The sequence below is a fragment of the Nicotiana attenuata genome, chromosome 2 (genome assembly GCF_001879085.1).
Source record: "Nicotiana attenuata strain UT chromosome 2, NIATTr2, whole genome shotgun sequence".
Classification (NCBI taxonomy): Eukaryota; Viridiplantae; Streptophyta; class Magnoliopsida; order Solanales; family Solanaceae; genus Nicotiana; species Nicotiana attenuata.
In genome coordinates, this window is record NC_031990.1 from 64,079,721 (window position 1) to 64,106,369 (window position 26,649).

At 37.3% G+C, this 26,649-nt stretch overlaps 1 protein-coding gene across 6 annotated transcripts; it reads left to right on the plus strand.

Moving 5' to 3' along the window:
- LOC109211655 (B3 domain-containing transcription factor VRN1-like) lies at positions 19,488-24,602 on the plus strand. 6 transcript variants are annotated; one of them, XM_019375218.1, is made up of 10 exons: positions 19,488-19,677; positions 19,830-19,959; positions 21,139-21,721; positions 21,940-22,118; positions 22,226-22,613; positions 22,747-22,944; positions 23,041-23,219; positions 23,305-23,728; positions 23,855-24,039; positions 24,166-24,602. In XM_019375218.1, exons 2-10 carry the CDS (start codon positions 19,837-19,839, stop codon positions 24,415-24,417), a joined length of 2,511 nt encoding a protein of 836 aa, XP_019230763.1. In that variant the 5' UTR covers positions 19,488-19,677; positions 19,830-19,836; the 3' UTR covers positions 24,418-24,602. The 6 variants fall into 6 exon arrangements, with proteins under 6 accessions (XP_019230763.1, XP_019230770.1, XP_019230776.1 ...); XM_019375225.1 differs by having other exon boundaries at positions 19,835-19,959; XM_019375231.1 differs by lacking the exon at positions 19,830-19,959.

A 26,649-nucleotide genomic window follows, 5' to 3' on the forward strand; every position in this document is an offset into this window, starting at 1 on the left:
ACCAAAACATGAGAGTACTTAGAGTGCAGAAAATTATAGTTATAAATGTTGGGAAATATTCTACCCTATAGACGCTGCAAAATTTCCATATGATGGTGGAAGAAGTCGAAGCAACACATAAATATCACACAATTTAATTTATATCAATGATATAAACACCGCCCAAATCAATTGTCTAAGGACATAATCCAAATCGATATCAACAGAAAAAAGGAAGATACAAAATATTCTATAATATAGCCTGCAAGCATTTTATTATTCAACAGTAGAAGGTACTTCATCAAATTTAGAGAAAGCGGGACTAAATTGAATTCAACTTTAAACTGCACTAAATATATTTATATTCGATCGATTTATTCCTTTAAATTCGGAAGTAGAATTTATTTAGAAATCTATTTTTATTATGTTTACCAAAATATCATATAGATTTATGTCAAGAATATTGTAAGTAACATTTATCCTTCGCGCTCTTTTATAATCGGGTTTTCGTATCCTTCTTTAGTGAGAATTTTGATAATTTTAGAATTCACTACCATATTATCGGCTTTCACGCTTGAAATCTCCAACTTAAAAGTAAAAACGTCTTTGCATGTAAAATCAATAGACACTGACGTATTATATGGTATAAACTTAAAGTTTTTGGCACTCTTCTTGAGGAAATTTACTGTGTAATAAAAAACAAACAACATTCTTGGCATTGGCAAAAATTCAAAGTAATACTAAACTTTTAATTTCAATATTCATAATAATATTTTGCATAAGAATATAATTAAGCTAATTAAAGAATCAACTTAATTTTAGAGAAAATATTAAGCTAAAAATAAAAATTCTAGGAGCATCATAATGCGTGTCATGTTTAATCTTTAGAAGAAAATGATTCTCTTCGTTTCCCTCGTCTTGTAAAACATTGCATCATAATGTTAATTATGTTTTATTCTCGTGGGTTTTTGAAAGAACCCTAATATGCTTGGTTAAAGGGTGCAGAAGTCGGTATACATGAGGTATCTCAAATAGCTGAGAAACTGAATTTGATTAATATTAGAAGTCCATGATAATCGTAGTGTTAAGCATAGTTTAAAATATCAGTTTTACCCTACTTGATATTATTCGTCAATTAATATCCTAAGGATATTTTGGTAAACTAATATTATATTCATGCTTTTATAATAGTACTAGTTACTATGTACGTGCGTTGCACGTAAATATTTAGTCAGAACTTTTATGTGAAAGAACAACTAAGTAAATTTAGTAACCAATTATTTACAAGATGATATGATCATTATAAAGTTATTAACGTGATAAAAATACAACTGTTTAAATGCTAAAAACTAATGTTATTATATTAATAGAGTACTTGAATTCAAAATGATATCGTCTTAACTTATAAAGACGATCAATTTAGTTAAGTTAAATGATGTCCTATTTATAGTGTATATTTAGTGTGGTAGTATCATATATAATACTTCTTTATAGAGGACATTCTTGGTGTATATTTTCTTCTATAACTTTGGCTTCTCCATCTCAAAAGTTTGTCCCTCTTTGAATCACCTCTATAAAGTATTACTTTTCACAATTGTACTTTGACATATTTGTGAGGTTTGTAATTGAGAGTTATGTCAAAATTAAATTATGTCGATATAACCCGAGTAAAATTATTATTACTTTATCATATTCAAAGCAATAAATATTAATCAAACAGGTGTTTTGATAAATCAAGTCCATGATTAATTAAGATATATATATATATCTGCTTCCCAAAATAATATCAGATAAATCTTTCTTTTTGTATATATCTATAATATTTTTTAGCTAGCTAATGCAATAATTTTCAACAAAGCAATCAATTTTGTATTTTGACCTAAATTTAACCATTTTATACTACGTGATTATTTAGTAAATTGCAAAGAATTTTAGTTTTATACATTTTTTCATCAAAATGATCACCCCGCTCATCAAATATAACAAAACTAATATTCATAACCATGGGAGAAAACAATTACATGTGGCACCGATTAAGATGATTTGTTTTCCTTAACATATAGTATAACATTGAAAAGTTTTTGTCACAATTTTTTGAACATATATAAGAGTAATAAAATATACGCTAATTACACGAATCACAAAATTGCGTCGAGTTTACAGCTTTTTACTTGAATATATTCAAAAATTACGAAGAAGTATAGGATAATTTTAAAATTCATTCCACGTCGTTTGAGTTAAAATAATTTAAATTTTTCTGGATAAATCTCCACTATTTAAATATTTACTATCAAGAATAATTAAGAATTACGTGAACATGAAGAATAGTTACATTTAATTATATTACTCTATTGCTCTAAAAGTATCATACGTATCCATCAACAGATCAATACCTTAAACAATACAAATATTTATTTTATAAGAAAAAAAAATTATTATCTAGAATAAGGTAAATATGAAAAAGATAGATAATTTGAAAAAAAACTTAAATTCATAAATCCAATATCTTCAAAAGGAATCAAGTACGCGTATTGAAGTAAAAATAAATAAATTAAAGAGCACAATCTCATTTGTACTATTAGAACCACTTTATTATCATGTAAAAGAAAATATTCGTATTAACTTGCCCCTGTTTTTTTAATCCGTTAAAACTAGATTTTATATATTTTAAAAAATTATCATTTAATTTTTTCGTATTATTTAATATTTTAAAAATTAACTCAATTTATTTGAAATATGCAGTAACTCCTAATATTTAGAAAAAAGATACTAACTTAATTACGTTTTAGCTTTCTATGAACTATATACAAATTAAGACTTTAAAAGGATAGTAAGAATTTTTAACATTGTTTAAAATGTTATAGATGTTTTTAGAATCTAGTAGTAAATTTTTCTTTTACTACGTGCCTTTCGTTTAGTACTTACCTTGTTTATGTAAAAGATTTGTAATTACAAACAACAATTCTTTGAAAGAAAATTATGGACGTACTTTTCTAATTTAAGTAGGATCAACGTTGTAGGGTCGGCAGATGTATACTTTAAATCGAAAAAGAATTCCATCATTAGGTAATTTACCATTTAAATCCTTAAATTATACAAATATTTAAGGGCATAATAGTCGATCAATGTTTCAGGGATATTTTAGTCGTTCAACATTTAGCATAAATTATTCGTGCTTTTATAATAATATAGATAGATAGATAGATAGATAGATAGATAGATAGATAGATATAGATAGATATATTATTTTCTTATTATTTAGTTTTAAAGAAAATAGTAGGGAAAAAAGTCATATATGTCCCTCTACGGCAGAAAATAAGCTATATCTACCCCTCATTTTAATTCTTAGTATAATTATCCCTACCGTCATACTTTTGGGTCATATTTACCTTCCACCGTTAAATGACTTGGTCCCATCTTAAAAAAAGGCACATAGCTGACCCTGATTGGATAAAAAAGGCCCAGTCAATTTCTAATAAAAACCCACTCGACCCATACTAATTGTCACACCTCCTTTTTATCCGAGGAGGATATAAGGGAGTTTTTTGTGACGATCCAAAGGGTCATCACCTGTATTCCTACTCCCTCTGTACTTCTGAGGCCCTGAAAACCTCATTTGGGGTTGCCTCGAGTTGTGCGCGCAGTCCGGGCGCGTAGCCGGAAAGCTTAAATATGAATTCTATGTAAAAAAATTGATGAATTTCGATCTTAATATGATTAAAGTTGACTTTGGTCAACGTTTTGGGCAAACGGACCCGGACCCGTGATTCGACGGTCCCGGAGGGTCCGTAGGAAAATATGGGACTTGGGTGTATGCCCGAAATCAATTCCGAGGTCCCAAGTCCGAGAAATAAATTTTTATGTGAAATTGTTTTCTGAAAATAATTAAGGAATTGGAAAGTGGAATTTGATTAAAAGACTGTGGTATCGGGCTCGTATTTTGGCTCCGACGCCCGGTACAAGTCTTATATATGGTTTAAGCACTTGCTGTAAAGTTTGGTTGAATTTGGACGTCGTTTGACGTGTTTCGGACTTAAAACTCTAAACTTGATGTTTTATGAAAAATTGGAAGGAAATCATGGGTCTTGAGGTCTAATTTGATGTTTATGATGTTGTTTGGGCGATTTGATCGCACGGATGAGTCCGTAGGATGTTATTGAGTTTATGTGTATGTTCGGTTTGGAGCCCCGAGGGCTAGGGTGAGTTTTTGAGTAGGTCCCGGGAGGTCTTAGACTTAGAAAATAACAGATGTTGCAGGTTCGGGAATTTGCAGGCTCCAGCGCGCCCGCGGTCGCCTTAGCGCGGTCCGCGTGGCAATGTTCAGAGAGCCAGTATTTCCAGGTTAACCAGCGTGGCCGCGTTCCAAATCAGTGCGGTCCGCGCTGGAAGATTGAGAGAGTCGGGGGGGGGGGGGGGGTTGGTCCATTCCCTCAGCGCGGCCGCGTGCCAAATCAGTGCGGTCCGCGCTGTGTGGGTTCAGAGAGTGTGAAATTCCAGCTCCTCAGCACGGCCGCGGTGCACTTTTGCGCGGTCCGCGCTGAGTCTTCAGAAGGGTATATAAGGTCGGGATTTTCAGTTATTTTTCACTTTTTCAAAACCCAAAACACNAGACACGGTGCAGCGTGGAGGTGCCACGAAGGTGACCTTAGATGATGATAGTGTTTTGAGATTGCAGGGGCGAGTTTGTGTGCCCAATATCGATGGGATTCGAGAGTTGATCTTAGCGGAGGCCCATAGTTCTCGGTATTCTATTCACCCGGGCGCCGCGAAGATGTATCAGGATCTGAGGCGGCATTATTGGTGGCGTAGGATGAAGAAGGATATTGTTGCATATGTGGCTCGATGTTTGAACTGTCAGCAGGTTAAGTATGAGCATCAGAGGCCTGGTGGATTGTTTCAGAGGATTGAGCTTCCCGAGTGGAAGTGGGAGAGGGTTACCATGGATTTTGTTACTGGACTCCCGTTGACCCGGAAGAAGTTTGATGCGATTTGGGTCATTGTTGATAGGCTGACCAAGTCAGCGCATTTTGTTCCTGTTGCAACTACTTATTCATCCGAGAGGTTAGCTGAGGTCTACATCAGAGAGATTGTTCGCCTTCATGGGGTGCCGGTATCTATCATTTCGGATGGGGGTATGCAGTTTACCTCGCGCTTCTGGAGAGCAGTTCAGCGAGAGTTGGGCACCCAGGTTGAGTTGAGCACAGCATTCCATCCTCAGACGGACGGACAGTCCGAGCGGACTATTCAGATTTTGGAGGACATGCTCCAAGCTTGTGTTATTGATTTTGGAGGTTCGTGGGATCAGTTCTTGCCTTTGGCGGAGTTTGCTTACAACAATAGCTACCGGTCGAGCATCCAGATGGCTCCTTATGAGGCTTTATATGGTAGGCGATGCCGGTCTCCGGTTGGATGGTTTGAGCCGGGAGAGGCTCGGTTGATAGGTACGAATTTGGTTCAAGAGGCCTTGGACAAGGTCAAGATCATTCAGGAGAGGCTTCGTTCAGCTCAGTCTAGGCAGAAGAGTCATGCAGATCGTAAGGTTCGAGATGTAGCTTTCATGGTTGGTGAGCGGGTATTGCTCCGAGTGTCGCCTATGAAGGGCGTGATGAGATTTGGGAAGAAGGGAAAGCTCAGCCCTAGGTACATTGGCCCGTTTGAGATTCTTGATCGAGTGGGAGAGGTGGCTTATAGACTTGCCTTGCCACCTAGCTTGTCAGCCGTGCATCTAGTGTTTCATGTGTCCATGCTTCGGAGGTATCACGGCGATCCAGCCCACGTGTTAGATCTCAGTACTGTTCGGTTGGACAAGGCCTTATCCTATGAGGAGGAGCCGGTAGCTATTCTGGACCGGCAGGTTTGTTAGTTAAGATCCAAGAGTTTTCCTTCTGTTCGTGTTCAGTAGAGAGGTCAGCCTCCTGAGGCATCGACCTGGGAGTCCGAGTCTGATATGCGGAGCCGTTATCCCCATCTTTTTCCCGACTCAGGTACTCCTTTCTTTTGTCCGTTCGAGGACGAACGGTTGTTTTAGAGGTGGAGAATGTGACGACCCAAAGGGTCATCACCTGTATTCCTACTCCCTCTGTACTTTTGAGGCCCTGGAAACCTCATTTGGGGTTGCCTCGAGTTGTGTGCGCAGTCCGAGCGCGTAGCCGGAAAGCTTAAATATGAATTATGTGTAAAATTTGATGAATTTCGATCTTAATATGATTAAAGTTGACTTTGGTCAACGTTTTGGGCAAACGGACCCGGACCTGTGATTCGACGGTCCCGGAGGGTCTGTAGGAAAATATGGGACTTGGGTGTATGCCCGGAATCAATTCCGAGGTCCCAAGTCCGAGAAATGAATTTTTATGTGAAATTATTTTCTGAAAATAATTAAGGAATTGGAAAGTGAAATTTGATTAAAAGACTGTGGTATCGGGCTCGTATTTTGGTTCCGACGCCCGGTACAAGTCTTATATATGGTTTATGCACTTGCTGTAAAGTTTGGTTGAATTTGGACGTCGTTTGACGTGTTTCAGACTTAAAACTCTAAACTTGATGTTTTATGAAAAATTGCATGGAAATCATGGGTCTTGAGGCCTAATTTGATGTTTATGATGTTGTTTGGGCGATTTGATCGCACGGATGAGTCCGTAGGATGTTTTTGAGTTTATGTGTATGTTCGGTTTGGAGCCCCGAGGGCTCGGGTGAGTTTTTGAGTAGGTCCCTGGAGGTCTTAGACTTAGAAAAAATCAGATGTTGCAGGTTCGGGAATTTGCAGGCTCCAGCGCGCCCGCGGTCGCCTTAGCGTGGTCCGCGTGGCTATGTTCAGAGATCCAGTATTTCCAGGTTAACCAGCGCGGCCGCGTTCCAAATCAGTGCGGTCCGCGCTGGAAGATTCAGAGAGTGGGGGGGTTTGGTCCATTCCCTCAGCGAGGTCGCGTGCCAAATCAGTGCGGTCCGCGCTGGGTGGGTTCAGAGAGTGTGAAATTCCAGCTCTTCAGCGCGGCCGCGGTGCACTTTTGCGCGGTCCACGCTGAGTCTTCAGAAGGGTATATAAGGTCGGGATTTTCAGTTATTTTTCACTTTTTCAAAACCCAAAACACAAGAGGCGATTTTCCAAACGATTCTTCTTCTCCAAAACGATTGGTAAGTGATTTCTAACTCATTTTCTTTACTCCTTATCATCTTTAAACATAATTTCAAACTTCAAAACAAAGATTTTAATGGGGAAATTGGGAATTTAGGGTAGAACCTAGGTTTTCTTAAATTGGGGGTTTTGGACCTCAATTCGAGGTCCGATTCCAAAATAACTTACATATTTGAGTTCATGGGGGAATGGGTAATCGCGTTTTGATTCGAACCTCGGGTTTTGACCACGTGGGCCCGGGGGCGCTTTGGAAAATTCATTTTTCACGCATTCAAATTGATTCGATTAGCATTTGTTGATACATTCGAGTAATATGTGACTAGATTCGAGCGGTTTGGTGGTGAATTCGAAGGGTAAAGCTATACTAGAGGCTTGAGTTGAGTTTGGAGCATTTGAGGTAAGTGTTTGGTTTAACCCTAGCTTGAGGGAATAGGAGTAGAGTCTTATTTGTTAATTGCTATTTGTCGAGTACGGTGTATAGGCATGGTGACGAGTATCTATACACTGGTGTCGAGCATGACCGTGGGTCCTAATTTGCTAAATTATCGAATTTGTAATTGTTATTTATGAGGAATTGGTTGGAAATCCTTAACACTGAGCCAGTAATTGTTGAGACTAAGTGGGGATGTAATTGTGTTGAGTAGAGATTGAATGAGTTTGGTTACAGCTGGTTCTCCCTTGCCGGGATAGTTTATTATATTACGTTGCTCCCTTGCCGGGATAGTTTATTATATTACATTGCTCCCTTGCCGGGATAGTTATTATAACATCTTTCTCCCTTGCCGGGATTATGCTGTGCATTGTGTTGAAGGAAATGGGATCGTGTGGCACGCCGACCACGAGTTATTATGAAATGGGATCGTGTGGCACGCCGACCACGAGTTATTATGAAATGGGATCGTGTGGCACGCCGACCACGAGTTTTTATAAAATGGGATCGTGTGGCACGCCGATCACGAGTTAATATGAAATGGGACCGTGTGGCACGCCGACCACGAGTTATTATGAAATAGGAACGTGTGACACGCCGACCACGTGATATTATTGTAATGGGAGCGTGTGGTACGCCTACCACGTGATGTAAGGAAATGGGATCGTGTTGCACGCCTGCAATGAGAGGAAATTGAAATAAATGAAAGTGGTTTGTTTTCCTTTATTCTGTGTTAGAAGAAATCAGATGTAGTTTCTCTTGTTAATCCTGATATTCCGTTTATCTGTTTCCCCATAAGCATGTTCCCCCTTCCCAGCTTTAATTGCTTACGTTCCGCTATTATTTTGTTGTACTCGTATATGTATATCTGCACAGGTTTATCTGGTAGTCTGGTCTAGCCTCGTCACTACTTCGCCGGAGTTAGGCTAGGCACTTACCAGCACATGGGGTCGGTTGTGTTGATGCTACACTCTGTGCATCTTTTTGCACAGATCACAGTACCGGAGCAGCAGCTTTTGGACAGCAGTAGGAGCATTCGGGAGCTGACTTCAGTCCAGGGACATTCGAGGTAGCCTTGCTGACGTCCGCAAGCCCAGAGTCCCTTTCTATTTTATTCAGTTTGTTATCATTTGTACCGAAGCAAACAGTTTTATGTTTCGTTCGAACCTTGTATTTAGTATTCTCTAGACGTTCGTGAGTGTTGCGACACCAGTCTTGGGTAGAGAATTTTGTTAAACTTCCGCATTTCTTTCAGTTAAATATATTTGAGACTTCCGTTTTATTATCAATGCTTTATTGCTTTCTAATATTGACGATGTTCGCTAAGAGAGGTAATTGATAATTGGCTTGCCTAGCTCCTATTAGTAGGCGCCATCACGACTCCCGAGGGTGGGAAATCCGGGTAGTGATATTTTTCCAATTAAAGTGACAATAATCGAAATGAGATTATTTTATTTAATTCAGAGTCGCCACTTGGAATATTTATGGTGTCCCAAGTCACCGGTTTATTTTAAATCCCAAATCGATGAAATTGACTCTTATTTATGGTCCGCGAACACAGATGACCGGGTAAGGAATTTTGTTAATCCGGGAGAAGGTGTGAGGCACTCCCGAGTTCCGTGACTTTAGCATGGTCGCTCAACTATTAATAATTGACCTTATTATCTGATTTATTACATGTTTTAAACCTATTGTGCATTTTTAAACCTTTAAACCGCTTTTAATTATTTGTTGAATTATTTCTGGAACAAGTTACGATTGTTGTACACTTGTATGTTTTTATACATGTTGCGAACCGTGTCACGGGATTCGTGCCCACAATTTACAACAAGTGTATTCTATTATTGTTCGAAGTTATGGTCGGGTCATGAAATGTACACTCGAATTGGGGATTATGTATCACAACTATGCCACGGGAACCGTACCCATAGTCACGATGGTTCATTATTAATCGCGCCTAAAGCAAACTACGATGTTCATAAGATTATTTTTCTAAGGTTTGAGATTATCATAAAAGCAAAGGATTTATGGAGGGGAAATTATAGGGTAGTCAAGAAATATTTTAGCCATAAAAAGCATTGGCAAAGTTATTCACACTTAGAGATATTCGCGGCTTACTACTCTATCTTTGAAATTATGAGACACTTATCTATTATGGAAGAATTGACTAACCATTAATCCATTAACTAAAATCATTGGGCTTAACAGGTTAAACTTGTCCAAACCATATGTCGCTGAAACAGAATCTCCCATATAAGCCCATATTCTATCATAGAGACTACCAATCTTAACTAGTTAATGCTTTTTTTTGGAAATCTTTCCTACTTCTTTCTTTTACATTTCTTAACGAAATTTGCTCGAATATTGTAAGACAGAGGATTGGGCTTTAACGTCAAGCCCATAGCACCAAACCTTTTCACTGTCAAATCGTTACTCTAATTGTAATTGCATCACACTAATTTGACAAATTCATCACTGATTCTGTCATACTTATAATAGTAATATAAATTAATTACAATAATCAAATTCAACATCTATCTAATTACAATAGATAATACAATGCATTCATACTCAGTATTACGTAAAAATCCTAAAAATGTATATCTTTCGACATGGGCAAATTTAGACTACAGCTGTTTGAAACATTCTTGGCACAATCTTTTGGCTTTGGGGGTTTACAAATTTGACCAATCAATGGTCAGATCCATGAACATCCGCCATATCTGTGGCAACAATGACCTTTTCTGTTACACATTAACACAGATAATCACCCAAACAACATATTATAGATGTGTCAAATTCTGAATTCATGCTTAATCAAAGAGATCTAGAAACTAAAATTAACAGAAGAAAACCATGATTTCTCAATTTATCCTTACGTCTGCGTAGAAGAAATGACAACAGATACATTCAGAGAGAACTTGCATGAGCTCATTTGATTTAACAACAACCTTACATCAAGATAAGTGAACAAAAGTAACAAATAGCCCAGTTAACGAGTCAACATGGCATGTGTATTCGACTTGAACTAGACAACTGAACCAGATTTCAACCATAGAACAAAGATGGATCAAATTAATCCTACAAACATCATAGAGCACATAGAAGTAAGCATAAACAAAGTATCAACATGTTTATTCTGTATTTCTACATTCATGAGGGTTACAAGGAGAGAATCTCACATACCTTTTATGAAAGATAGTCAATAAATGCCTAATAAAGGCTTAAAACTGGAGGAATAGATCAGCAAGCTCAAAAACAACAACAATCAAGCATGCAAACAGCAAAGAATAACCCCAGAATAAACTTCAAACTTCAATCCAAAATCATCTCAAGAAGGATCAGAAATGAATGAAGAAAACCAGAACTTCTTACTGATATCTAGGAACTCTATGTGTGTTTTCTGCTAAGAATGCAAGAAAAAGGAAAACGCAGGAGTTTTCTGTGTGTATTCAGAGGATTCCTTAAAGTGAATATGCTGATGAATGTGTGTATGAGTGAGTGAGGGTCTGCCTCCTTATATAGGCTGTATAAGGATAAGCATATATTCTACCCTAAAATTCAGAAATGTCAGATAGTACATCATATTTTTTAACAGATTTGGTACAGCTGTCTGTCCTTTTATCCAATTTCAGCATTTTCACACCAAAAAGAGGGACAACTGTCCAATACTAGAACCTTCGGATATTTTTACCTAAAGTGTATCCATTTTTACTTCCAAATTAACCCATTTAAGTTCTGCTTAACCCTAGTTTCTGATTTTCTATGCCCTAACTTTCCTTATTCTCTTTTAGACCTCTTTTGCTTTTGTTAATTACAAATAGCCACCCAAAGAATTGAACAAGCTCAAACAAACTGAATTAACAAATTACTTCCGTTCCCAAACATCCCTTTTAACATTTTAGTTAATGATGAATGAACAAAACCATATAGGTAAGAATAAAAATAATAATGCAAGAGCAAAGCTATTTAGAAACTAAATTATTTTAATACCTAATTAACCTAAGATTGATTGAACTAACAACTCATGCAATTAAACTAATTAACAAGTAATTAAACTAATTAGGCTATTACTTCAAACAAACAGGCTTAAAGGTGTTTAAGGCTAAACCTAGTCATTGGATTCTAAACTAAGCATTGATTAATCCGAAATCATGAAATGACCTCAATTAAACACAATGGCCAAGCACATGCTAGTCAGAAGAGGAAGAAAGAAAGAACAGAAGAAAGAAAAAGAGGGGAAAAGAAAAACAGGTATACCTAACACAGACAACAGGGACGACTGGCTTGAAAGGACTCCGGCGAACCCGAAAATCTTCGAAATAGACCAAAAAACGCTAATCAATCGTTCTCGTCGAAAAAGATCAACTAGCGTAGGTTTCGATCAAATCGAGTCTTGAAAACTCAGAAAAAATTAGGAAAAAAAAGGCATGCTAGGGTTTCTGTATTTTTCTAGATCTGGATTTGGAGGAATTTGGTGGGGTTTTGGGGCAAATTGATGGTAGATATGGGATGAGGAGATTACGGTGGTTGTCTGGTGTGAATTTGGGTGGTATTGGAGGTGGTCCCCCACCGTAAGGCGATTTCCGGACGGCGGAGGCGGTGAAGGGTTTGGGGGTGGCTAGGTTTAGTCTGGTGAGGAGAGAAATGAGAGGTCTTTAGGGTTTAGGGCTCCGTTCGGACCGTTATAAAGGGGGTGGAGATCAGTTGTGAGCAGTTGGATCAAAATGATCCAAAGGCTGGGATTAGGGGAAGGGGGAAACGACGTCGTTTCGAATAGTGAGGGACTGGGTCGGATCTCTAAGTGTTTGGGCTAACTTTTGGCGGATTTGGGCATTGTTTGGGTCATTTTAAGCTTTGGCCCAATTTTCACATTTCTTTAATTCCTTTTGTATTTTCTTCTTTCTTTTTTATTTTAAATCCTATATTAATTAATTTAAAAACCTAGATTAGGCCCTAAATCAAATCTAAATAATGAAATAAACCTAATTAACTATTTCTGATATTTGAACAATTAATTAACTTTAAAACTAATGGAGGAACTTACTAATTTAAAACTAGAAACTAAAAATATAAAAATGAACAATATTTTTTGTGATTTTTAATTAATAAAGCAATTAATTAACATTTTAATCCTAAAGTACAAACACAAAACCTAAGATGCAATGCATGAAATTTTTGACATTTTTGTGGTATTTTTTCATGATTTTAAGGATATTAAATGTGCACAAAATGCAAACAATTAATTAAGAAAATCCTACAAAATCCTATAAAACTAAAAATAATCTAGAAAACCTATTTTTAAATTTTTGTAGGAGTATTTGTAGTCGGGCAAAAATCACGTGTTCACAGCTGCCCCTCTTTGCTCGGAAACATAAAAGTTTTTGGGCAAAGATAAAATGAGCAATTACGAGCGATTTTTGCCTGTTTGGATACTCCCTGGGAAGCATTTGAAAAAGTTTGACCGAACCTTGCTTTGGAGGTTGCCTATATATCCTTGGTTATAAAGGAATCAGGTCAGTGTAATTCTGGAAGTTTTGGTAGCTGAGACTACCGAATAGCTGTGATTTCACTGTTGTTGCTGCTGTTTCTGCTTGATGAGCTCCGTATTACACCAAAATCATAATGAAAAACTAAACTAACTAAGCCTATCAGCTACAAGTTACAAGATTCCTATCTATAAACCTTCTAAAGCTTGATCTTGAGTCTTGGCTGGTTCTTCCTGCAGACTCTGATCTGAATCTTGATGCTTGTTAGCTGCAAGTGCTAGTTCATTCTTCTTCAGCTTTTCGGATCAAGGCGGGACATGCAAAGCTTGTAACTTCAATCATGTCTTGAGCAGTCCACATCTTTCTCCACTTCTCCACTTTGAGTTCACTTCTTTTTCTTTTCTTCTATTTCTTTTATTCTGGATTGAGACTTATTCTTTTGGTCGTCTCGAACCCTGTGTCTCGAGGTATAACCTGCTCAGACACCAAAACAAACAAACAAACAGAATTTTTCTGCCCCAGTTTTCACTAGGAAAAATTTTGTGAGTTATTTGTAAGAAACTCTATACTACTTCATTATTGAAAGCGATAAAGATCAGGATTGTGTATCCTTGGGAAAAAAGATTAGGGAGTGGACACCCTGTATACAACAACAACAACAACAACAACGACCCAGTGAAATCCCACTAGTGGGGTTTAGGGAGGGTAGTGTGTACGCAGACCTTACCCCTACCACGAGGAAGTAGAGAGGCTGTTTCCGAAAGACCCTCGGCTCAAGATAAAAAGACAAAAGGAGACAATATCAGTAACACCATAGAAATTCATAGGAAAAATAAGAACAACATGAAAGTAAGAAGAAAGATACAAAGTAAAAACGAAATAATATCCCTACCAAACTAGTCTCTCAAAGTAATGACGTAAGGCAAGACTCAACTACCTCCTAACCTTCAACCCTAATACTCGCCCTCCACATGTTCTTTATCTAAAATGAAATTAACTAGGGGTTGGAGACCCTAGATTTGAGAAATAACCAGGTTATGCTGGCCTCAACTAGGGAGTGAGACCCTATGTTGGAAGAGTCATCAGGTTATGCTGGCATCAACTAGGGAGTGGGACCCTATGTTGGAAAAGTCATCAGGTTATGCTGGCATCAACTAGGGGTGGGACCCTATGTTGGAGAAGTCATCAGGTTATGATGGCATCAACTAGGGAGTGGGACCCTATGTTGGAATAGTCATCAGGTTATGCTGGCATCAACTAGGGAGTGGGACCCTATGTTGGAAAAGTCATCAGGTTATGCTGGCATCAACTAGGGAGTGGGACCCTATGTTGGAAAAGTCATCAGGTTATGCTGACATCAAAAAGGGAGTGGGACCCTATGTTGGAAAAGATGCAGTTAGGGGTTGGTGACCCTATACTACCATGGCTTCGAACTTTTCTTCTTTTCTTTCTTTGGATTTCACTTTTCATTTTTATTTAAGAGAATGAATAAAGAATTTGGAGGGGACTTTCCTTTTGGATTGACTTTTGCTACAGAACTATTTTGGTCTCTGCGTATTTTGCTTTTATCGCACTGCTTCTTGCAAGGTTGCTTTGAATTGCACCTGTTTTTCCCTGTTTTTCCAACAAAGAACAATTTGTCAGTTTGAAACGGTAGTTGGTTTTGTGGCCTTGAGCATTTCAATCACTTGATCTCGGCCCGTCTCTTTCAATAAAGATCTCCATTGCTTGCTTGCTTTCTGGGAATTGGTTTCATTCCTAAACCCCGGGGATCTTGACTTTTGCCAAACTTTCACATGATGGTTAACCCGTGTGGTACTTGGCCTTTTTCCACCTTATTTTGCCTTTATGGGCATTTGACTTTGATTTCCTTTCTTTTCAAGAGTTTTTGACTCCGAAGCATCGGCCATCATGGCCAGTCGAGGTCGACTTGATGCACCTGCTGAGGCTAGGTGCCTTTCTTGAATATTGGCTTTTTGTCAAACCAAACCCTGTAAACCAAATCTTGCCATCTTTTCTTTATTTTAATTTGGAACAGAATTAGGCAGAAAGGGATTCAAAGAAAAATAAACATTGGACAGGATAATAAATTTAAAACGAGAGGTGTCCCTTTCGTGGAAAGGAAAAAAGGACTTATCTGGAGTACATGCGGACTTCAATGAACATGACATGCCTCTTGGATTGGATACGCGATCTGTGTAAACCGTCTAACTCTCATAAACCCATCATAACTCATACCTCAAAAACCGAGACCTTGCCAGGACTCTGTCGATACCGATGACTTTGAGGATCCCCTTTTCGATCAGTGGTGCCCTTTGCGGGTCTTCACCAGCTGACTTCTCTCACTTATCTTCTCACTGTCGCCTTATAGTGCTCTTTGCGGGTTTTCACTAACAAGACTCTCTCATTTCCAGTTTCTCTACTTACTATCGCCCTATGGTGCTCGTGTGGGTTTTCACCAATAAGAATCTCTCATTTTATTTCTCTTATTTGATTGCATCAAATCCGAGTAACCACATTCTCCAATTTTGAATATCTTTACCGATTGATCGGAAGGACTTGAACAGGATTGAATTGAATTACAACTTTGGAACCTTTCAGGCGAAACCATCGCCGGTCATTGTAATTTCTGCCCTAGTTTCAACTTGGGGATATATGGATTTTTGTTTTGGTGTGACTGAACCCCAGCGAGAGGCTGCCTACGTATCCTTTCGGAATCAAGTCAAACATAGTTCAGGGAACTTTGTTTTTTTACCTGTTTTTTTCTTAAACAAACATTTTCGAGTTCCAAAAAGGGTAATCAAAGAAAAGTAACCAGAATCAAAGGGTTTGCAAAGGGTTAACAGTGTTTGGGTAGCGAGAATGAAAGCCTTTGTCATCCCAATCGGAAAATATTAGTACCGCAAAAGGGTTAAACATAATACCTTTTGACCATATCTGCATTGATAGTTATTTCGGGGTCATTTCCTTCAATGTCTCCCAAGTACAATGCCCCTTTTGGCAACAGTTTTCTTATAATGTACGGACCTTTCTAATTTGGAGCGAACTTTCCTTTTGCTTCCTCATGATGCTGGAGAATACGTCTTAGAACAAGCTGCCCCACTTCAAAGCTTCTAGGCCGCACTTTCTTGTTGTAGGCACGGGCCATTCTTTGTTGATACAACTGCCCGTGGCAGACTACGGCCATCCTCTTTTCATCAATCATGGTTAACTGTTCTAAACGGGTCTTGACCCATTCATTATCCTCAATCTCAGCTTCAAAAATGATTCGAAGAGAGGAAATCTCAACTTCTGCAGGTATTACAGCTTCAGTGCCATAAACCAATAAATAGGGTGTTGCCCCAACTGATGTGTGCACGGTTGTGCGGTATCCTAACAATGCAAAAGGCAGCTTTTCATGCCATTGTCTAGAACTTTGAATCATTTTCCTGAGGATCTTCTTGATATTTTTATTTGCCGCTTCAAGATCACCATTAGCTTTGGGTCGATAAGGAGTAGAATTTCGATGCATGATCTTAAATTGTTCCCATACCTCCCTCATCAAACGACTGTTCAGGTTTGCAGCATTATCCGTAATGATAGTCTTAGGAATACCAAAACGACAGATAATGTTGGAATGCACGAAGTCCACCACCGCTTTCTTGGTGACGTCTTTGAAAGTGACTGCTTCAACCCACTTTGTGAAATAGTCAATGGCAACTAAGATGAATCTGTGCCCATTTGAAGCTTTCGGCTCGATTAGCCCAATGACAATAATAGTACAAGTCCGTATGATGTTTTTAGACTTGTGTCCATGTTTGGTTTGGAGCCCCGAGGGCTCGGGTGAGTTTCAGATAGGCTCCGGGATGTTTTAGACTTGAAAATTCTGGTGTTTTTGGCTTCAGCTGTCATCTGGTATCTTCTTCTTCGCGTTCGCGAAGGGACTCCCGCGAACGCGAGGAGTAAGTTGGCCTGTAGGAGAATTCCTTCTACGCGAACAAGAAGTGCTGGTCGCGAACGCGGAGCATTGGAGGCATTAGCCTTCGCGAACGCGACCAGGCTATCGCGAACACGAAACAGTGGGACCTGGGGGAGGGGAAGATAACTCATCGCGAACGCGGCACATGGCTCGCGAACGTAGAGGCTGGGAGGAGTATGCCTTCGCTAACGCGAAGGGTTTCTCGCGAACGCATAGGCCAGTATGTCCATAGCTTCGCGATCGCGACAGGCCTCTCGCGAACGCGAATAAGGCCTGTCTAGTGATTTTAAAACAGAACCAACACGGGATTTCTTCAAAAATTTCACAATTCTTACATTAGAACTCCACCTAGGAGCAATTTTGAAAGGGATTTCAACACCAAATCATATGTTTGTATTCTTTAACTCATTTTCTTCAATTTCCATCAATACCATTAGATTTCTAGCCCTAAATCTTGTTCTTTCATAGTAGAATTAGGGATTTTTGGAACAATTAGTTTTTTTATAAATTGGGCATTTAGACCTCGATTTGGGGTCGGATTCCGGAACTAATTACATATTTGGGCTCAGGGGTGAATGGGTTGGTCCGAACCTCGAGTTTTGACCAAGCGGGCACGGGGTCGGTTTTTGACTTTTTGGGGGAGATGTTGGGAAACTTATAATTATGTATTGGAATTGATTTTTTTAGCGATATTTGATGTTATTAAGTTAATTATGGCTAGATACGAGTGGTTCGGAGGTGGAAACTAGAGGAAAAGCGATAATTGAGCAGTGAGTGGCCTGTGGATCGAGGTAAGTATTGTGTCTAACTTTGACTTGAGGGATTAGGGATCCCCGACTTAATTGCTATGTGAAAATCCATGTGTGTGACGTATAGGTAAGGTACACGAGTACCTATGCGCCGCCAAATTATCTGTTTAGCCTGTTTTTTTCCCTGTTCTTAATATATTGTCTTCTTGTCTTAACTGCTGCATGCTTATTGGTGTTTCCATGTTTAATGGCTTCTTGTTAGATGTTATTCTTTTTATTGAAGGTATTAACTATTCCGTAGTTTCATTGTATTATATTATTGGTTTAAGTTGGTTTATCGGTGTTTCATGGTATATTTTGGTTGGTCTCGCTGTGTAGTATTAATTGAGTGTAGTTTCATAATTGTATAGCTTCTGTTTGTTTTGGTTTGAGGATTAAATATTGTGGAAGGTTTTGAGCTAAATTATGAAATTCATGTTCTTATTGTGTGATTGGTACTGATATGGTGGGATCGATTTGCGCGCCGCAACAGGAGGAATAAGGGTGATATTGAGGAGGAATAAGGGTGAAATGCTATTGTCTGGTGGGATCGGGTTGCACGTTGCAACAAGAGTAATAAGGGTTGTATGTTGAGGAGAAATAAGGATGAATTACTATTGTACGGTGGGATCGGGTTGCACGCTGCAACAGGAGGAATAAATATGGATTGAAATGGAGTAATAAGGGTGAATATTTATATTGATATTTGTTATATGGTGGGATCGGGATGCGCGCCACATCAGTTTATGTGTTTACGTACCTTTCTTCTACTGTGTAAGTTATTCTGTAATTTGGCTTTACATTTAAAGATTGGTTATAGCTGGTTACTGATGAGACACCGGAATTCTGTATTCTTTCCTTGCCAGTTACTATTTTTTTGTTCCGTTCTTCTTTCTGTTTCATTATGCATTGAATACAGGTTATATTGTAACTGCCCCGCCGTAGCCTCGTCACTACCTCGTCGAGGTTAGGCTCGGCACTTACCAGTATATTGGGTCAGTTGTACCGATACTGCACTCTGCACTTTCTGTGCAGATTTTGGAGCTGGTAGTGGCTGATCGAGAGGTCGGTTGCAGACATTTCATCCAGGCGACCCAAAGTTGTCCTGCTGGCGTCCGCAGGCCCTGGCGTCCCCTCCTATGTTTCTACATTCCTGTTTTCTTTTCTTTCGAGACAGATGTAATTTCTTTCAGATCAATGTTTGTAGATATTCATAGTATATTCGTGGATTGTGACATCAATTTTTAGGTAGTAACAGTTATGGTATTGTTAATAGTATATAGATGACAAGTTAATTACGTATTTCCGCATTTATTTCAACTTGATTTAGTTTTGTTAACTTCAATCTATGAAATGCAAAGGAAAAAGATGAATAAAACTCTAACGTTGGCTTGCCTAGCGAGTGCGATGTTAGGCGCCATCACGGTCCCGATGGTGGGAATTTCGGATCGTGACACGTTTATTATACACGGTTTGAAGGAGTGTAAGTGTTCAATTGATAAATTGTTAAGTTTGGACACCGGCATGACAAAGTGGCACAAGTATAGGTACCATTTAGGCTATTCTGCCTTTATAAAAACAGTCATTTTGAGTTTTTAGCCATGACCACTTATTAATCAAACTAAATTTACAGAAATAACCACAAGGCTACTCTTACAAATATAGCCACTCAGAATAAATCTCAAGGAGCATACTCATGCTAATCAAACACCAAGCATTCAATACATCAAAAGCATGAAACAAATGCGATGAATCGCTATTACCATTGATTTTGTATAAATGTACAAATTTGGCCAATCAAGTGATCAGATCTGCAAATTTTACCTCTTCAGCATTTCAACACAAGATATAATAACATTTGGTAGGAAGTTCATATGCAGCAATACTCGGACTTTAGCATGGTACGAAATTGAGAACCATTAAGTAATAGATTTAACATCCATTCATTTCACATATAGCATTCATTTATTTGTCTCCTCGATCCCTGGGTTAATCTATCACTAACTGTGTTGCCATCATCTTCAATTGCTCTACTGTATCACATACCAATTAGATCAGTCATGTCAGCTAAGCCCCAATTGCAAAGTGGTGAACGCTCTTCCATTTGGAAATCTTCTAGTGCTAAAATTCCTCAACCAAAGTTCTTCAAGATTATACTTTCTCAACATGAATGCAGCCGTCTAGTAATTACTTTCTTCCTTCTATTTGTTTTCCTTCTTTTAATTTGCTGCTACTTTGAATCTATGTCCTCTGTGTGTGTGTGTGGGGTTGTTGAACCAAAGATTTTTGGTGTGCATCCATCAGCTATAATTTTCTTTGTGTATCATTTAATTCTTCTTATTTTACCTGTATTCACATGTCTTGACTTCGTGCAAAGCAAATCAAGACTGAGATTTAGTTTCTTTGTAGGTTAACAGAATCTACATGAGTTCTTAAGAAGAGAGTCAGATTATTCTTTCCATGTTAGTTGGTTAGTTCAAGTATCCCATGATAGTGTTTGATTGTGAACGGAATTTTAAGAGAGAAAAAATAGAAATTTTTTGACACTTGTGATCCTAAACATATTTTTGTGGCTATAAAAGCATGACATTAATTAAATTGTTTTCATATATAGAAGGTGTATCCTTTTCAGAACATACTAAAAATAAATAGTGTCACATAAATTTAAAATGAAATCAAGTATTAATTTTTATTTCTCCAATTTGAATATAGGTTTCCGACGACTCTGAATTTACAACTATTTCTTTTGAATAAAGAGAAATACAATTTAACTTCCCATGGCTAGTAGTTGCAGATCCATTAAAAATACTTGCGCGTCAGTGCTGACAAAATGAGAAATAAGTTATATAAAAGTTGGAAAAAGAGTAGAGTGAAGAAACGAAACTAACAGACGTTGTTATAAATTTAGGCCTATGGTTTTGTATGAGTTATAGGAAATCATGGTCAATTTTAGGTATAGACTTCTGTGAACGAGTCAGGTTAAGGGGTTAAGGCTTCACTATTAGTATGAATGAGCAACTTTTTGAAGATATATTGTTAATCTTATTGGAATACATTATTTTATTTTCATACATCTGTTGCTTAGATCTTCTGATACAGAAGAATGAAATCATATCTTCTCCTAATCTATAGTAAAACTGAGATATCGCAATTCACAGGTTAATTACATCCAAAAATATCCACTATCTTTTCTAGTTGGCCTAATTAGATTACTGTGGGTATTTTTGTTTTAGTAGTTAATTCTGAAAGAACAGAGAATACACCATGCAAGTATATTGCAGGATTTTCTCAGGAAAACAACAGTTATATTTTACTGTGATTCCAGATGTATGAAACTGAGTCCAGATCTTCTTTGTATGCAGAGGATTCCGGAAGACTTTGCGAGCAGATATTGCAAGAACATGCTAAACCCTGTGTATCTTGAGGTTCCCACTGGAGAAGTATGGGAGGTTGAAGTGGTTCATTCTCAAGGCCAAATTTGTCTAGGCACTGGATGGCAAGATTTCAGCGATTTCTATTCAATAAGCTGCGGGCACTTTTTGATGTTTGGATACAATGCTCGTTCTCATTTTAATGTCACTATATTTGATTTGAGTGCATCAGAAATTGAATATCCATACAGTTCTGCCCATGGCATACACATTGCCATTTCTTATTCCCATGAAACACGCCATGCACCAGAAAGAGACCAGTCCGTGTCGGATGATTCGGTAGAGATCATTGAGGGTATTCCCAGAAGCCAGAAAGCGAACGCGATAATTCCTGATATGGTTGAGAATTCTGTTGAGAACCTAGACCATTGTCCATTAGGACAGTCCAGCAAAAGACAAAGACAAGAAGGAGATGCAGAGGATGATGTTTCTGTTGACATGCATATAAAAAAAATGAAGGTTGAGAAGTTGCAAGAGGATGTAGCTTCACCTTCTTTCATAAGAAAAGACCAAAGTGAGTATTTTATCTGCTTTTATTGGCTATGAACTGAATAGGAAATCGATATTTAGTAGTATAAGTTAAGGTTGTGAAATTTATTTGGTAATTGCAAGTAAATCTTTATGATAAGATCAATTAGTAACTCAAAGGAGTGGTAACTAACCTACTAGCATAGGTTAAACTACATCGATCTATTTACTATTAACACAATTATCTTAATTTTCTTTTTGAAGAAAGAAATAAAGGCTGCAGGATGCACAAGCAACAATCCAAGAGTGTTTATGGTCAAAACAAGGCAGTAATGGACAAAAAGAGCACTGTAGCATATCAAAGAGCAAAAGCTTTTAAGTCCAAAAATCCATTTATTATATCTTTTATGCAACCATCATATGTATTCTCTCCATTCAATCTGGTAAGCTACAAGCTATAAACTTTTGTGGACTTTGTGGTGCTCTAATCTTTCTTTATTCCATTTTGCACTATGTCAAAATCAATTTACTTAGTCATCTCCTCTGGCAGTCCGTAGCGCTGAAATTTGCCAGGAAGTATTTCCTTGAGAACTATGGCAATTTAGTGCTCCGTGTTCCAGGCAGAGGCAGGGGATCTTGGTCTGTCAAATGCACTACCAGAGGCACAAATGCTACAGTTTATTCTGGTTGGAAGGCATTTGTGCTGGACAATAAGTTAAAATGTGGTGACGTTTGTGTATTTGAAGTGATTAAGGGCACTCGGCTTTTTATAGATGTCACAATATTTCGCACAGCTTGGAGCACACTAATGCACAAGATAGTTGGAGAAGTGCCAGGGGGTTCTGACAGTAAAAGCAATGTTATCAAAACTGATAACTGTGTTCCATGTTCACAACCCATAGTAGTTCACACCAAGAAATTAAAGCAGCGGACAGGAGGTTCATATGGTTTCTACTCAAATATTAAAGATGATAAAGTTGAATTCGCTCTATAAGATAGTCTGGAGTATACATACAGCTTTTGTTGTACTGGTAATATTATTGATTGTTATATTGCCATGAAATTTTTCAGAAGAACATGGTGAAGGCACTGAGATTGAGCATTCTGTTGAGATTTTGGGCCATTGTCCGTTAGTACATGGAAGCAAAAGAAAAAGACCAGAAGGGGAGGCAGAGGGTGATGTTTCAATTGACCTTCACACCAAAAGTATCAATGTGGAAAACACACAAAAGCATGTCACTTCACCTTCTATCACAAGAAAAACCAAAAGTAAGAAAGTGTTTACTCTTTCTTACTAACATAATTGATCATCTGCTTACATGACAATTTAGTAGTAACACATTGATTTCAAATTTCTGTTTGAAGGAAGCGGAGAAAGTTGCAGGATGCAAAAGCAACAATCCAAGGTGGTTTATGCTAAGAACAAGACAGTATTGGACAAAGAGATGTCTATAGCATATCAAAGAGCAAAAGCTTTTAAATCTGAGAATCCATTTGTTATATATTTTATGCAACCATCATACGTCTCGAAACCATACAGTCTGGTAAGCTAAGCTAGAAATTTTATAGACTTCCCCAATAATCTTAATTCAATCCATTATACTCAATTTACTGTATCCATCTTGGCAGCAAATATCACTCTTATTTGCTGTGAAATATTTCCAAGAGAAATGTGGCAATTTAGTGCTTCGTGTTCCTGGAAGAGGATCTTGGCCTGTCAAATACGCTCTGGGAAAATCAAAATCAAAAATTTGTTTCTCTTGGAAGGCATTCGTACTGGACAATAAGTTAAATTTTGGAGACGTTTGTGTATTTGAATTGATTAAGGGCGGCACTAAGCCCATTCTAAATGTCACTATATTTCGTGCAGCTGAGAGCAAACCAATGCATAAAATATATGCAAAATTTGCAGGGGTTTCGGATCGTAAAAACAAGACTATCAAAACTGAGAAATCAGTTCCATGTTCTCAACCCAAAATATTTCACAGCAAGAAACTGAATCTTGAAAAGAAGCAGAAAGGAGATTCAGATGGATTCACTTCAAAAATTAAAGGTGATTGAATGGGGCTAGCTATAAAGTATTCTGATGTATACAGAAAATATACCTTTAGTTTTTAGAGTCCACTAAAGGTACTTTCTTGATCGTTCAATGTGGTCGTGTTGGCTTGATTTTCTGCAGAAGAATTCAGTGTCTTCACTGGGAAGCATGTGCAACAATCTAAGTCTTCTTGTAAGGGTAGTGCGGTGGCCAAAGAGATGGTCTTAGCATATCAAAGAGCAAAAGCTTTTACATCAGAAAATCCATTCTTCATATGTTTCATGCAACCATCATATGTGTCTTCTGCCATCGGACCGATGCAATTGGTAAGATAGCTATTCTTGCATATATATCTTAGTGACATAAAGCTAATCCCTGATTATAAGGATTATCACTGTTAATTAATGATGAATCTTTCGTTCTGTATAATAATGCATCCTTCAAATATACAGTCCATAACGCTGCCGATAGCTAGGAAATTTTTTGCTACTAAACATAGTGATGTGATACTTCAAAATTCAAGCAAGAGATCATGGGCAGTAAAATGTAGTCTTGGAACAGTAAACGCTAAGTTGACCTCCGGTTGGAAGGAGTTTGTGCTGGACAATAACCTAAAAGTAGGTGATGTTTGTGTGTTCGAAAGGGTTAGTAGATCTAAACTATTGTTCAATGTCATCATATTTACTTCTGCTGAAGGTATGTAAGATGGTTTCACTTGTTTAGTACTTTAAACTCCTATGCATATTTTGTTTAACTAGTCTATTTTAGTAATTACTTCTGTTTGTTCAACCTTGGGATCTCTGATTTTGTAAACTTAAACTTGTTGTAAAGAGTTGAGCTTGCTCGACTCCATGTTGTATATAAATGCAGCTCTATCTGGTCGTGTATAGCGTTATGCTAGTGAATTTTATTAACGATCAAACAAACATAGATAGCGTTATGCTAGTGATGGACACAGTCATATAGCAACACTTTCACTGTTATACACACACATCTTATCCATTGCTAGAGAATTTTTTTTGGAAATTAAAAAAGAACTCGAAAAAGAAAAACTCAACTTTTTTTAAACAAACACCACACTGAAATCTCCTGTTTGGCCATCTTGGAATACACTTAATCAAGATAGTATGATATGTCATCTTCTCAAAAATCAAAAGTAAAATATATTTCTAGCAATAGTAAGGATAGGTAGTGTTAACAAGGGGGCAATGTGGCAATGCATAAACGATAAAAACAACCGAGAAAATGGTTAATAAACAAAATAAAGTAATTTACGCTTTATATGATCCTCTCGATTAAGATAAAATCTCCAGTAGTACTACAACCATCATCTTACACCCTCTTGGTGGACTGTGTTTCGATCATAATCGACAACTTTAACATTCGGTTAATCTGTATATTTTTTAAATTTGTAAACAGTATAGACGTGTATCAAATATTTCAAATGAATTTAGAGTGAGGATTCAGAAAAACAAATGGCACCAATTTATAATAAGTGAAACATTTTAAGGTGAAAGTAATGGAAGAAAAAACGTACAGTTACGTTAATCATTTTCGTGGAAAGGAAACTAAGAAGGATGATTACAAAAAGAGGATAGCGTCTTTGTCGACACTTTCGAGATGAAAACATTGTTGTTCTAAAATTATCAATTTTATTGGATGTCCCCGAAGGGACTTTTTACAATTACCAATTAACAACTGAATATTGGAGTAGGATAAGTGAATGTTGATAGTATAAATGTCAATGCAAGAGTTTTGAATTCTAGAAGTTTTTTTCAACATTCCTTGCCCTATTTCCCATGCATCTCCATCAACCCCCACCACCCTTACCCCCCACCCTACCCATCCCCACAACCGACCCCTCACCCACACCCTAAAATAGAAATATTATTTAGATTACTTTCTTTTCATGTCGTTAGCAAAGTACTTTTTTTTTTTTTTTTTTTTTTTTTATCTCAACAAAATTAGTATATTCTTTTCATGATGTAGAAAAGATAGTTTCTTTCATTTCAACAAATGAGTAGAAATAACAACATGTAGTCACTTTAAAGAGCTACTATTTAAAAATTAGCCAATGCGTCCTGAATTTCAATTTTCAGTTTAATTTTTCAAGACAAAAATATCATGAGTTGTCCTTATGTTAAAATTTTTTAATTTAAAACTTCAGGACAAAATAAGTACTGGCTAATCTCTAAATAGCATCTTTGAAAACGGCTATCTGTGCACTTGCCCCACAAAATGAGTAATTTCTTTTCATGACGTAGAAGATGTATTTCTTTCATTTCAATAACATTATTAATTTTCATATTGTAGACAAAATATTTTTGTTTCGTTTCAACAAGAAAAAGAATATTTTTTTTAGTTGTGGAGCTCAAATTTCAACGTTGTCCATGTGTAAAAAAGTAAAACAGCACATTAATTCCTTTAGGTATGAATTTTTTTAAAAAAATCTTGAAGAAAATAGCATCCTGAAAGCGTTGGATATTTGGATAGGCGAGTGGAAGGGAGGGGAGGAGCACAAGAAATATGAGGATTTGGGAGAACGGAGGAGGGGGGAGATGGTAAGGAGAGTAGCATAGAAAATTATTTTACTAAAGAAATATTTTCCACCCTCTAACCAAACACTAAAAAATATTTTCCGAAAAAAGTTTTTCACTCACCAACCAAACATGAAAAAATAAGTGATAAAGCCACTATCTCTTCATACCAAACACACCCTTAGAAAAGAATAATTTTTATCCCAAAATTTATTAGTTTGTCCAAATATCATGTTTCTTATTTTTGTACGTTGTTTATGGAAAAGAAAAAAATCTTTAATTATAAGAATATTTGTCTAACTTGTAGCGCCAAGTGAAAAAGGAGAAAAGTTATTTTTTCTGTTACTTTGAAAATAGTTGTTTCAACTTTAGCCACTCGAATTTTTTATATATATTTAT

What these genes read in the sequence shown, in the direction of transcription:
- LOC109211655 (XM_019375218.1), top strand. Translation starts at nt 19,837, where the DNA reads ATGTCAGCTAAGCCCCAATTGCAAAGTGGTGAACGCTCTTCCATTTGG. An exon ending in TATTCTCTCCATTCAATCTG is followed by an intron (nt 22,119 to 22,225) that starts GTAAGCTACAAG and finishes CTCCTCTGGCAG; the next exon opens with TCCGTAGCGCTGAAATTTGC. An exon ending in TCTCGAAACCATACAGTCTG is followed by an intron (nt 23,220 to 23,304) that starts GTAAGCTAAGCT and finishes CCATCTTGGCAG; the next exon opens with CAAATATCACTCTTATTTGC.